This window comes from Kryptolebias marmoratus, linkage group LG19, assembly GCF_001649575.2.
Source record: "Kryptolebias marmoratus isolate JLee-2015 linkage group LG19, ASM164957v2, whole genome shotgun sequence".
Lineage (NCBI taxonomy): Eukaryota > Metazoa > Chordata > Actinopteri > Cyprinodontiformes > Rivulidae > Kryptolebias > Kryptolebias marmoratus.
The window spans coordinates 21,365,770-21,378,047 of NC_051448.1; the positions used below are offsets into that span (position 1 = coordinate 21,365,770).

A 12,278-nucleotide genomic window follows, 5' to 3' on the forward strand; every position below is an offset into this window, starting at 1 on the left:
GAGCTCGGAAACGTCTGCACCTCCTCATAGTACGACGGTGTTGATTTACATGTCGCCATTTTAATGATATATTAATATATATTTTTAAAAGGTAAATAACTAAAATGAATGCTGCAGTTGCGAGATTTTAAAAATGGTGGGTTTCTTGTGAAGTAGACGCTCTTTGGCCAATCAATGGCCTGTAGTCTGCTGATGTCACTTGGAAGTCTGGCTCAGGAGGTTCCAAGAAGCGAGCTGAAAGTGGGGAGAGCACCCAATGGAATGACTGAACCTGTGCCGGGTCGACCCTTGTAGGACCGAGTCAAGCGGGTGAAAAAGCACCATATTAAAAGTAAGAAATTTCCAAATATGTTTTGTATTCTTGTAATCTTTTTTTCTCGTCACAAAAAAATAAAACTTGCTGGTAAAACTAAGATTTTGACTTTGAGATTTAAACTGGATTTGTTTTTGTGCTCCACAGTATGCTTCCATGGTAATTAGACAGTATGTACAGCACAAGTGTGTGTCCATTCATTCGGTTGGCAGATGACTTGCATGGAAGTGGTGACGAGTTAAAGGCTGGAAGAGTTTTATTTCTGTTTAAGGGATGGACAAAAAAAATTTTGTCGATTGGAGATTTCCTTTGAATCGGGAACAAACCATCAGAGCAATGATGGTCAAGGTGTCTTTCTGATTCACTGACGGATGTCTTTCTGTTTGAATTACAGTGAATGATAATAGATTAAAAAAAACAACAACAACAAAAAATCTATTTTTGTGTTGTCTAAAAATTGTTAACTGAGAGAAGGTTCAGTTTAAAAAAATTAACACGTTAAAACACTACACCCTTGTCTGCGGCAGCTCAAAATGACCAACAGTTTATATTGCCGTCATTTTTTTTGTAGCTTTCCTATGATTTATATCACAATATTTTTCAGTCCACCTTTAGTCACTTTATTCATTTTTAATTCCACATCACAACAGCAGAATGTGATGGACCTGCGATCTGTCCAGGATATCCCCCGCCTCTCGAATAGTGACCAGATTCCTGTGACCTGGAAAGGAGAAGCGAACGAGAAAGTGGACGGACGGACGGACGGACGGACGGACGGACAGACAGCAGAATGACTGAATGGACCAATGGACCAACAGTGGCAACAAAATTACTGAGAATCTTACATTTACCAAAGCTGATGACTTTTGTCATATTTTAATTGAGAACCTTTAATTTTGATCAGATTTTGATGTCATTTAGACTACTCAAGAGTAGTTTAGGTGGATTGATAGGCCTGTCACAATAACAAATTTTGCTGGACGATTAATTGTCTCAGAAATTACAATAATATTGTTTGGAGTCCTTTTAAACTAATGTAATGATAATAACATAATGGTGCAAGTACGTCCTCTCAAAGATTAAAAAACTTTACTTTCAATAGATCACTTAACACAAAATAAAGAAAACAACCAAAAACAAAAATAAAATGGACTCTCAGTCTGCGTGAACAAAAAATGCACTCCTCTGTCACCAGACTGCTCCACTGAGAGTTGAACGTCACACTGCCTTATAGCGGTATAGGTACTGTGGCATCAGAACTATATTTCGGTACTGGACTGAAAGCAGAGCTAAGATCTGTGGCTGTTTTTTGATGAAGTGTTGAAAGTAGAACTGAGGTGTGTCGCACCTTTTGTGTTGGGTTTGTTAAGGGGTTATCTGTGTAAGTGCAGAGTCCTTCTGCTTCAATTAAAGCACGAAGGCTGCTGTGTGTGCTGCAGGAACTCAAATTAAAGATTGTGTGTGTGTGTAGGTGTTGCCTCTTGTTGTATTTACTACAGCAGACTGTATCTCGTCCTGTAGTTACATGGACTCGTGGTCTGAAATTACAGTCCTGAACCTTGACAAAACTGTTTGCTTGGGCCATGATGTCTTTCATGTCTGCTCTTTATGTGTTCAGACTGTTGCTTCAAATATGTCAGCTTGTTCCTGCGTGTTTTTCTACAAGTATACCTAAAGAAACAATTGGCCAACTAGGCTGCAGTGCAACAAAGACCAACCTTTAGGGAAGAAAAGATGGGTCTCTCACCTCCTTAAAACAAGTTTTTCCACTGACTGATTTGTGTAAATAACTGTGTCAGGAGAAACTGACAGCAATGTGTTGATAAAATAGTGTTCACATGAACTGCTGGGAACTTTTTGAGAGATCCACTTTAGTACTGGTCCTACTCGGCCTAGCTTTTAGGTATCAGTATTGATAGAATTAAGCTTTATTTCTCCAAACTGAGGGTGTTCAAAGACCTCCCTACAACAAGTAGCACATTTATTGTTTGTTGCATTTCCACAGAACCCCACTTCAGAAGTTCTGAACTACTTCTTTAACTTCTGTACAACCCAGACAGGCTAGCTGGGGTTTATATTGGCAGCTAACATAACCAAACAGCCCTGATACTCAACGATGAATTTTAAATACTCATCTTGCAATAAACATTAAGTAATCCTGATGACTTAAATCAGCACTCCTGACTATTCAGTGGATGCAAGTTTCTGTCGCCCCCTGCCTTCCAACTTGTGTATCCATGACAACGGAAGTCTTAGGAGTGTCTCAACTGGTCACCATATCAGTAAAAGTGCAATAAACTGAGAAAAAGACCAAAATCAGAAATTTGGTCAGTTACACAAATCAATAAGAAAACCTGAACACGACTAGATTGTTGGGCCTATTAAATGTATTTTTTGCATTTATTGGTCAGATGTAACCCTAACCCTCTCTCTGGTGCCTTGAAGCTGCTTTTTGTTCCATTTCAAAGGGTTCGATGTGGAAATGGAAGCTGGTCCGAGTTCAGCCTCTAGGTGCCAGTTTCCTCTTGGGAGTTTTGCTCAGGTGACAGTGTCAGTGTATGTGATGTCAGAAGAACACACACACACACACAAATCTATTAACAGCAGAAGCTGAGCCAGGTTTAACAGCAGGCAATCCTGTTTTTGAAAGACTATTTCCAGGTGTGTGTGTGTTGGCTCTGCTCTGCTTCTTATTATTCAGCCAATCACAAGACTTGTGTCCTGCTCTCCAAATTGCTTCATTTGGTTGTAATTATTCGATGAACCTTTTGTGCAACGATTCTTTTAGCCTCAGGATTTTTAAGCAGTAATCTTGATGTTAGTGGAGATTTGGTGTTTTTTTTTTTGTTAAAAGGATTATTCCCTCCAGCAGGATCTTAGCGGAGACAATAGAAGATCCCACTGTCTGCTTCAGCCTACGACTCTGTTAACACCCTCCTACAGTCACACAACCACACCTTTTTATTTAATACATGTCATTTAATGTTTCATGGTAAAGCCTGTTGGTGATGAATAACATGTGTTTCATTTTCATGCCTGTTTCCACTGATTCATTCATTCAACATGAAGTCACTTTTTTCACTCTTAGTGCCGCAGTGTTTGGCGTTGTGGTCATTAAACACAATGACTGTGCTTGGTGAGGCACACAGTCTATGGTCTGAACACATGAAACATTTGGGAAAATGATGGTTTCAGATGGTGTTTAAAGTCCAAACACAAAGGGTCTGAACATTTCAGCCGTTCCTAAATTCGAAGTGCACTGTTCCGCACCGCGAACAACAAAAGAAACCTCCAAACGGTTCCTGACATCTCATTAAAATGCTTTTAAACTACAGAAATGGTATGCTGGAAAAATATTGCAGTTCTGACTTTGTGATTTTTAAAAACTGTCGTAAACCTCAAAACTGGTGACCGGCCTAATGTGTTCGAGAAGACAAAGCGCCTCAGACCAGATTTGTAAATTTCACCATAAATGATGTATATCATATGTTTGAAAGTCTGAACCTGATGGGAGACGGCTATTAAAATGGTATTTTATTCTCCAAATCTGTGTTTATTACAGTTTAGTTAAAGTTTATTTTGATGCCAGTAAAAAAAGGAATAAGGAAGCATTGGGTTCAAATACTAAAGAAAACAGTTTTTGTTTTTTGTTTTTCACTCTAAGACATGAGAATCTGAGCATTTTTTAGTGGCTCAAGTGGGCATTGAAGCTAAACAATGTCTTATTTATATACTCTTTCACAGAATTACTTTGACATAAATTTAGCTAATTTTTTTTTTTTTTTTCTGTCCCTTATTTCTCTTCCATGCATATCATCTCGAATTTCCCTTCCGCCCCCACGTGGAGCAGAGGTCGTGGTGGAGTTCGAGTATGAAGCGCTCCACGAGGACGAGCTGACCCTGCGAATTGGCAACATCATTAAGAATGTGCGCTACATCGAGGAGGAGGGCTGGATGGAGGGAGAACTCAATGGGAAAAGGGGGGTCTTCCCCGACAACTTTGTTAAGGTGGGACGAACATGACTTGACTTTGTAAATTTGATGTTAATGCTCTTATGGCTTGCTACTAAGAGGATCATATGAGTTTAGAGCTGCTGAGCTTGTTTCCCTGTGTACAGCTGACTGTGCATTTCCTCTAATGATACAACAGACGGAGCTTTAAACCTCACAGATAAGTTTTATAACAGCAGTTAAGAGATGGTCAGATGTGGTCCTCTGAGTTAAAGACTCTTATCTGAGGGTTCTTTTAGATTAGATTTCCTTCTGTTGAATTATGTGAATTTTCTTGTACCATCACCTACTTTGTGAGTTTTTTTTGTTAACTTGTATTTCTGGTTTCTGTCTGTTTTGACATTTAACAGCAGATTAATACAGAATCTCACTACAGTCCTCATTTTAATCAACCAACCCTCCCTTCAATGCTCAGACTTAATTAAGTCTCTGACGGTCCTTGAACTTTGACAATAACTGTTCCTGGGGGAGAAGAAAATGACCATCTTACATAACAGATGAAAAATGTGATTTATTAGTATTTTTGTCCACAATAGCATTTCTCAGCCTGAAATGTACATAGCAAATTTAAATTATTTTCTTTTTGCTTTTAGCTCCTTGAGGGCCTTTAGTTTAAAAAATATATATTTTTTTAATCGACAACTTATTTGGGCCCATGTTCTGGCAGTAAAGGAGTATCTCACCAGTGGCTGTAGGTTCAGTCTTGTAATCTGTACCAGATGAAACTATGGCGGCAGAAATGGACACGGGATTAATTTGAGGAATTTTGGTAGGTGTTGCTAAGTCAAGTCAAGTCAGTTTTATTTGTCAATTTCTTTACGTGTGCAGACATGCAAAGGAATCGAAATTACGTTTTCACCATCCCGCGGTGATACAGAAAAGACATTTACTGACACTACATACATAGAACTAAAACTAATTACTAACACAGATTCAAGTACTTAGGACAACAAAGTATTTCACATTGTGAGTTTAGAGTAATTACAGAGGTAGTAGAGAGTAGAGTGTTGAGTGTAGCGTAGAGTGCATTCTAGTAGTGGTCATGTCATGTTGTGCAAGTGGCAATAGTGCAAAGTTTGTCCCCTGTGTTTGGAGGTAAGGCAGTTGTGCAAAGTTCTAGTGCTGTGCAAAAGTCTGGTGTTGTGCAAGAGTTCTGGTGTTGGTTGAGCAAGAGTTCTGGTGTTCTGGTGTTGGTCAGACGGGGGTGGGGGGATCCCATCTTCTTAACAGCAGTTCTGGTCCTCTGGTTCTCTGGTGTTGGTTGTGCAACAGATCTGGTGTTGTGGTGTTGGTCGGGGGGGTTGTCCCATCTTCTTCTCAGCCGCTTGATGCTGAGGGGAGGGAGTTCAGCATCCTCACAGCCTGGTGGATGAAACTGTTGGAGAGTCTGGTGGTGCGGGAGCGGAGGCTTCTGTATCTTTTCCCGGATGGCAGGACGCTGAACAGTGTATGGGCAGGATGGCTAGCATCCCCCACGATTGTGACTGCCTTCCGGGTGTTCAGGAGTTGGACGCAGGGAAGCAGTCTTTGTCTCCACAGATTAAACAACTTGATGTCTCAGTATCAGCAGATGTCCACTAAGTTCACGTGGACCAACCTCCACCACCACAAGGTAACATCTTGTTTTTTCAGAAGTCAGCGGCATTCCTGAAGTCCAAACTCAGACCTGGAGAAGGTATGAGCTTCATCTAAAAGTCCTGGAGGTCCTGGCCAGGATCATTTACTGTGCACATACAGTGGTCCTGTTACAGTAAACTGTTGTATTGGTCCAGAGGAAGCTGTAAAACCTGCTGCATGACCTTCCACTGTTTGTCAACTCGTCTGGCTGAGAGACGGTTTTATTATCTCAGACTCGAGCTGCGGCTCCCAGGAGTGACTTCCACATGAGTGAAAGTTTGAAAGTGAAGCGAGTCTGCAGACCTCGGGATGCCACTGAGCTCTCAGATAAAACAGCGGCGCCTGGAGCCTCAACACAAGGAGAGTTATGAGGACGCCAGCCTGCCAGCAATGTGACAATAATATCTCTACTTCACACATCCGTGATGGGCGCGCTGATGCACGAATGTACTGCTACCAGTGAGTTTTTATGTGTGTGTGTGAAACGCACACGGGCAGATCTGAGTGAAATACAGACACTCAACCTTGAATATCCTCTCCATCTCTTCCCATTAAAGCCCTGGAGGATAGAAATGTTGCTGTGTGTGCGTTGGGCGATGATGTGAGGCGGAGTCCTGGGTCTTACTGTCAGCTACCAGGAGAGTGACTGACAGCTCAATAACAACATCAGCATCTTGGGAACCATTTTAGGATCCTGTTTATGGGAAATGTGAACAAATCATTCCAAAAAAAAAAAAGTAGCAACTGGATGGATGATAATAAAATAATAAAATCTCATGTTTGTTTTGGTTCCAGCAACAGCAAAACAGCAGTTTGGGATTAATAAATGACAATAACTGTAGTAAAATGGTAAAATACACAACTGCCTTCTTCAGGACCAGAAACAGCACAAAGAAAATGGATAAAATGCATCAAGAGTCAGAGTGTCTGACAGTCAGACCATGGACGGTCTTTACAGGGTTTTGGTCTTCAGAGTTGTAAAACCTCCAACAGTGGGTTCCCCATTCTGCATGATGAGGCTGTAGTGGGTCACAGGTTGGTTATGTGCCCANTAAAGACATCAGTGAAGACATCTTTCAGCTCCTCTGCACAGTCTTTTAGCACACGGCCTGGGATGTTGTCCGGCCCCGCTGCTTTGCGGGGGTTGAGTTTGCCAAGTGCCCTCTTCACCATGTCGGCTGAGAGGCGCAGTGTCTGGTCATGAGGGGGGGAGGGCTCTTATGTGGGTTTGTGTTGTTCTGTGCTTCAAAGCGTGCGAAGAAGCTGTTCAGGTTGTTTAGCAGAGTGATGTTGCTATCACAGTTCTGTGGCGCCGGCTTGTAGTCCGTTAGGGCCTGGATGCCCCGCCATAGGCTCTGTGCATCTCTGCTGTCCTTGAAGTGAGTGGTTATCTTGTTAGTGTATTCCTGTTTAGCCTTCTTTATTCCACGTGACAGGTTGGCTCTCGCTGTTTTCAAGCCCTGTTCGTCCTCTGCTCTGAAGGCTTCATCTCTGGCCCTCAGCAGCTTGTGGACATCACCTGTCAGCCATGGTTTGTAGTTTGCTCGGGTGATGATGGTTTTTGTGTGAGTCACATCATCAATGCATTTTGTGATGTATGAGGTCACAGTGTCTGTGTACTCCTCAATGTCTGTGTGGCCATCATAGGTAGCTGCTTGTTTGAACATCTCCCAGTCTGTTGTTCCAAAGCAGTCTTGGAGAGCAGCTGAAGCCCCCTGTGGCCACACCCTGATGTCCCTCTTTGCAGGTTTGATGGCTTTCACACTTTGCCTGTATGCCGGTATTAGCATAACAGTAAGGTGATCAGAGAGTCCAATGTGCGGTAATGGGGTGGCTTTGTATGCTCCTTTTTGTGTTGTGTAAGCCAGGTCCAGAATATTGTTCCCTCTGGTTGGGAAATCCACGTGTTGGTAGAGTTTCGGGAGAACAGACTTTAGGTCAGCATGATTGAAATCTCCGACCAGGATGAGGAAGCCGTCTGGGTGTGCGGTCTGTTGTTCACTGATGGCTTGGTACAGTTCATTTAGTGCTGCGTTCCTCTCGCCGTTGTTGCTGGTCGGAGGGATGTAAACTGCAGCCAGCAAGATTGCAGTGAACTCCCTCGGCAGGTAAAAAGGACGGCACTTTACGATCATAAACTCCGCCAGTGGTGAGCAGTGTTTACATACCACCACAGCATCCCGACACCACGAGTTCCGGACATAAACCGACACACCTCCTCCACGCTTGCGTTCTCCGTTATCTCCGTTCACAAGCGCCCGGTCAGCTCGGTAGCATGCTAGCTCCTCTAATTGTACGGCAGAGTCGGGGATGTTGTCGCTAAGCCAAGTTTCAGTGAAAACAAGCACACAGCAGTTACTCACTGTTCGGTTCGCCGACATCAGCAGTCTGATATGGTCCATTTTGTTGTCCAGTGATCGTACGTTTGCTAGTAAGATCGATGGTATTGCTGGACGTGTTGGGTTAGCCGCTAGCCTAGCTCGGATACCTCCGCGCTTGCCCCTTTTGTTTTTCCTCCAACACCGCTTTCGGTGCTTCCTCTTTGGGGGAGGAACCCACGACGAGTCCGGTTTTGGCGAGGGCCGTCGGTGTAGTCCGAGCTCCTTGATGATTTTTGCTGTAAAGTTATCCAAAACATTGGAAAAGTTGCTTTTCCGGATGTTCAGGAGATTCCGTCGGTTGTCCTGGTATTCCGACACAGTTTGACGAGACAAACATGTAGAACTTCCAGACAAATACAAACAATTCACCGCATTCTTGGGAGAGCGAGTGGCCGCTGCGTGTGCACGCGCCGCCATCATGACAACAAGGATGTCATCCTGCCTGCTGCGGGGTATGAAACAGTTTAGTCCAATGCTGCCATTATAGTTGGTGTTTCACTTAATCCTTTTGAAATTTTGGCTTAGTTTTTGTTGAATATTGACTTAGTGTAATATGTCATGTGTTACTGTTCATTAGAGGTAATTAATTTTTTATGTTTTGATAAGTTGAATTAGATAGGGAGGTATTTTGGACCATACCCTACTTTGAGTGTTGAGCTTACATCAGAGTTCTTACTTTTGGCCATGACTAAATGTTTTGCTAACAGTAGGATTTTAAAAAAAAGCAGGTTGTTTTAAACATTTTAGGTTGTAATATTTTCATGCAGATCCAAGAATGTTGTGAGAATTAAACTGAGTTCAACCAAATCTTACTCAACTGTCAAAACCAGTGGTTCTCAAAGTTAATTATTTCGAGTGCCACTCCAGAACATACTAACATCTCAAAGTACGACCATTATGACAAACATTACAAACCAACAGTACTTCCTTACAAGCTTTTAGTCATATCTGTCATAAATTAGGAAGCTGGCCAGTCTTAAATGTCTAACTCCAACCTAAAAACCAAACCTGCTGTTTTAATTTAACTTTGACGAAGTGTCAAAATTCTAACAACAGACCATACAACACTAAGAGCCCATGTCTTACTTTTGACTCCCTTCTCCAAAGTTTTTTTTATCACTGGACCAATTCGGTGGAAGCCATCAAAATACAAAAATGCCCCTAACCCTGGTGGATGGGTGCATTTTAAGATGTGGCGGTTCAATGTGTTCATTGCTGAGAACAGCAGCACTTACTGCACCTTTGGTCTGGGCTCTTCCTCTGCTCTACAACTGGGAGAACTTGAATCAAATATCCCTGCTGGGTTGCTTCTTTTGTTGCTAGCAGGTCCTACAGAGGCTTCACTGGTGCTGCTTAAGCAGCCACGAGCTGTCCACTTCAGATTCCACAGGAGTTCTCAAAATATTCTCTTTTGAACCAGCTTGTGATGGTAAAAGCTTATTTATCAGTTTTAGAATCTCTTTTGAATACCACTAATGTTAGTATGGTTGGATTCCTACTGGAACCAATATTTGGGATAAAGAAATTAAAATATGATTCACCACTGGATATTTGCTTTTGGTATAACAGAATCAAAGTGATCTCTTGTTCTAACTCAGTAGTGCACATTTTGAGAGTTCTCCGGTGAATTGTGCCTTAACACCTCTAATTCCATGTGAAGAGAGTCCCTGCTGCTGGCTCCACTCCTCTTTCCTCACGTCTCTGTCGTCTTCTTCCAATCCTTTAATCTTCCGTAGTGAGATCGGTAATCTATTAAGCAGCCTGGCCTGGTGGCTGAGCTCAGATAAATAATCCTGTAAGGAGTGTGCTGTTGAACTTTGCTCCTGCCAGCATGACGGTCGTCTGATATGGTGTATTTTCTTTGTGAATGAATGAAGAAGGGGGCAGAAAAACATGTCTGATTTGTACACGGTAAGATGGCTAACTAATGAATAACTAATGGTAGGGTCTTTTATCTGTCCGGTTAAGAGTTGTGTTTAAGGAGACAAAGAGCTGGAAGAATTTTTGAGACGGATTACTTCCTTGTAGAGTTATCAGGTGTGTTTGGATTTACAATCATCCTCTTTGCTTTGTTTTGTCACTAAGATATTTGGTTTATATAAATGGATCTTTCACAGAAACTTATACATTTCTTGTAGACATTTTTTGTTAATATTGAGGAGCCACGCATTTTATAAAAATTCTAACATCAACATTTCTTACTTTGTTTATTTTCACTTCTTTTTTTTAGTGGCAGAATTTTGAGGTTCAACAGTCTTACAAGTTGTGGACTATGAATTTACTTAAAGCTCCTTTTTAGAGAAATCAAATAGATTTTGTAACAACTCTTATGTCAAATGTTTGTTCTTCATAACAATTCAAAGAATTTTAGGGATTTTAAATGTAAATTTTAATCTGCTTTTTAGATTAAAGATGCAGCAGACAAGGGGTATTTTGTCATTGCTATCACGTCACAGAACAAAGAAACAAATAAGAGCTCAAAAAAGTTCCTAATGTTACAGTAACATTACAGAATCAACATGTCACCTCTGAAGCACGGCAGCCTTTCTGTGTGGCGTGAGCATGTTCCCGCTTCTCCGGGTACTCCGGTTTCCTCCCAAAACCCCAAAATATGCTTGTTAGGCTAATTAGTAACTCTAAATTGTCCCTAGGTGTGAGTGAGAGTGTGAATGGTTGTCTGTCTCGTTTGTCTCTGTGGCCCTGTGATGGACTGGAGTCCTGTCCAGGTTGTCCCACACCTCTCACACAGGGACTGCTGGAGATAGACACAACTCCCTGTGACCCTGAATGGGAAAACGGATAAAGAAAATGGATGAGTGTTCTGTCAGATAGTTATTAATAGGTATCAATAGTATCAGCCATGACATCAGCCATAGAGCATGGACTAAGGAGAAAGGTTTTCTTTCGGGCTAGGCTAATAGCTAATGAGGGCCTGTGTTTTACTGTTTTTAGGGCTTTTAAAGCAACCTTTTCTGAAAAACAACATACCATAGAAAAGAATGTTACATTAGCTGTTTTCTTAACCAAAGATCATTCGTGGTACTATGACAATGTTTATATGCTGAGATAGACCATGCTTACGCTTATGATGCTTAGTTTGTGTCATTCAAAATTACAGAGGCTTAATATGAGCTAATGTAGCATGCTTTCACAACGGCATGTTGGTTTTGAAAAAAAAAAAAGTTTTATAAGCCTGACAAATGATGAAACACAGGCCCTTGTTTGGCTAGCTTTTAGCTTAACCCGGATGCTACATATTTGCCTCTTTCTCTATACTCTGTGCTTTATGGCTGATGATAGTGATAAGGCACCAACTATTGATAACTATTAAACAGAATACCACTTCAAAAATGACCGTTCTATCCCTTTAAACTTATTTGTGCTTGGCTGGGCTTAGTCTTATCCCTTTGTCCTGAGCCAGTGTCCACTTCTCTGGGCTCAGAAACATCTGGGATGGACCATCACACTGTGGAAATGTGGACTGGGATCAGATAATAATCTGTATTCCAAATCTTTTTGTAAGAAACAGATGCTGTGTGTTTTGAATAAAACATCAAAAGAACAATTCAGAATGTTTTCAACAAGTTTAAGAACCACACACTGATGGTATGAGAAGTCCAGTTCTGCAGTCCTGACCTGCTCCCGCCAAATAATGTGTGGTGAACTTTCTTTTAATGAAAAGTAAAAGTTTACGAGCGAAGAGGCTAACGCAATAACCTTTCACAGAGTGCACAGGCTCGGGGGGAGAAAACAGGGGAGCCAGCGTCCGAGGCCCATTATAGCAAAAATAGAAAACTATAAACAAAAAGAACGGGTAAAGAGCCGAGGTAGGGAGCTGCGTGACACAAACTATAGCATGAATGATCAATATCCAGCAGAAATTCTGAGTAGAAGACGCGTTCTGTTCCCGATTAGGAAAAAAAATATAACTGAAGGCAGACGAGCCACAGTGGCTG

The 12,278-nt window shown here is 41.7% G+C and overlaps 1 protein-coding gene across 1 annotated transcript in view; it reads left to right on the plus strand.

The window, feature by feature from the left end:
• Window positions 1–12,278, plus strand: part of LOC108249898 (CD2-associated protein) — a 94,827-nt gene that overhangs the window by 8,719 nt on the left and 73,830 nt on the right. The window contains exon 2 of the mRNA XM_037981710.1: window positions 4,164–4,321. Within this exon, the coding sequence (XP_037837638.1) occupies window positions 4,164–4,321 (158 nt within the window). The remainder of the gene's footprint in view (window positions 1–4,163; window positions 4,322–12,278) is intronic.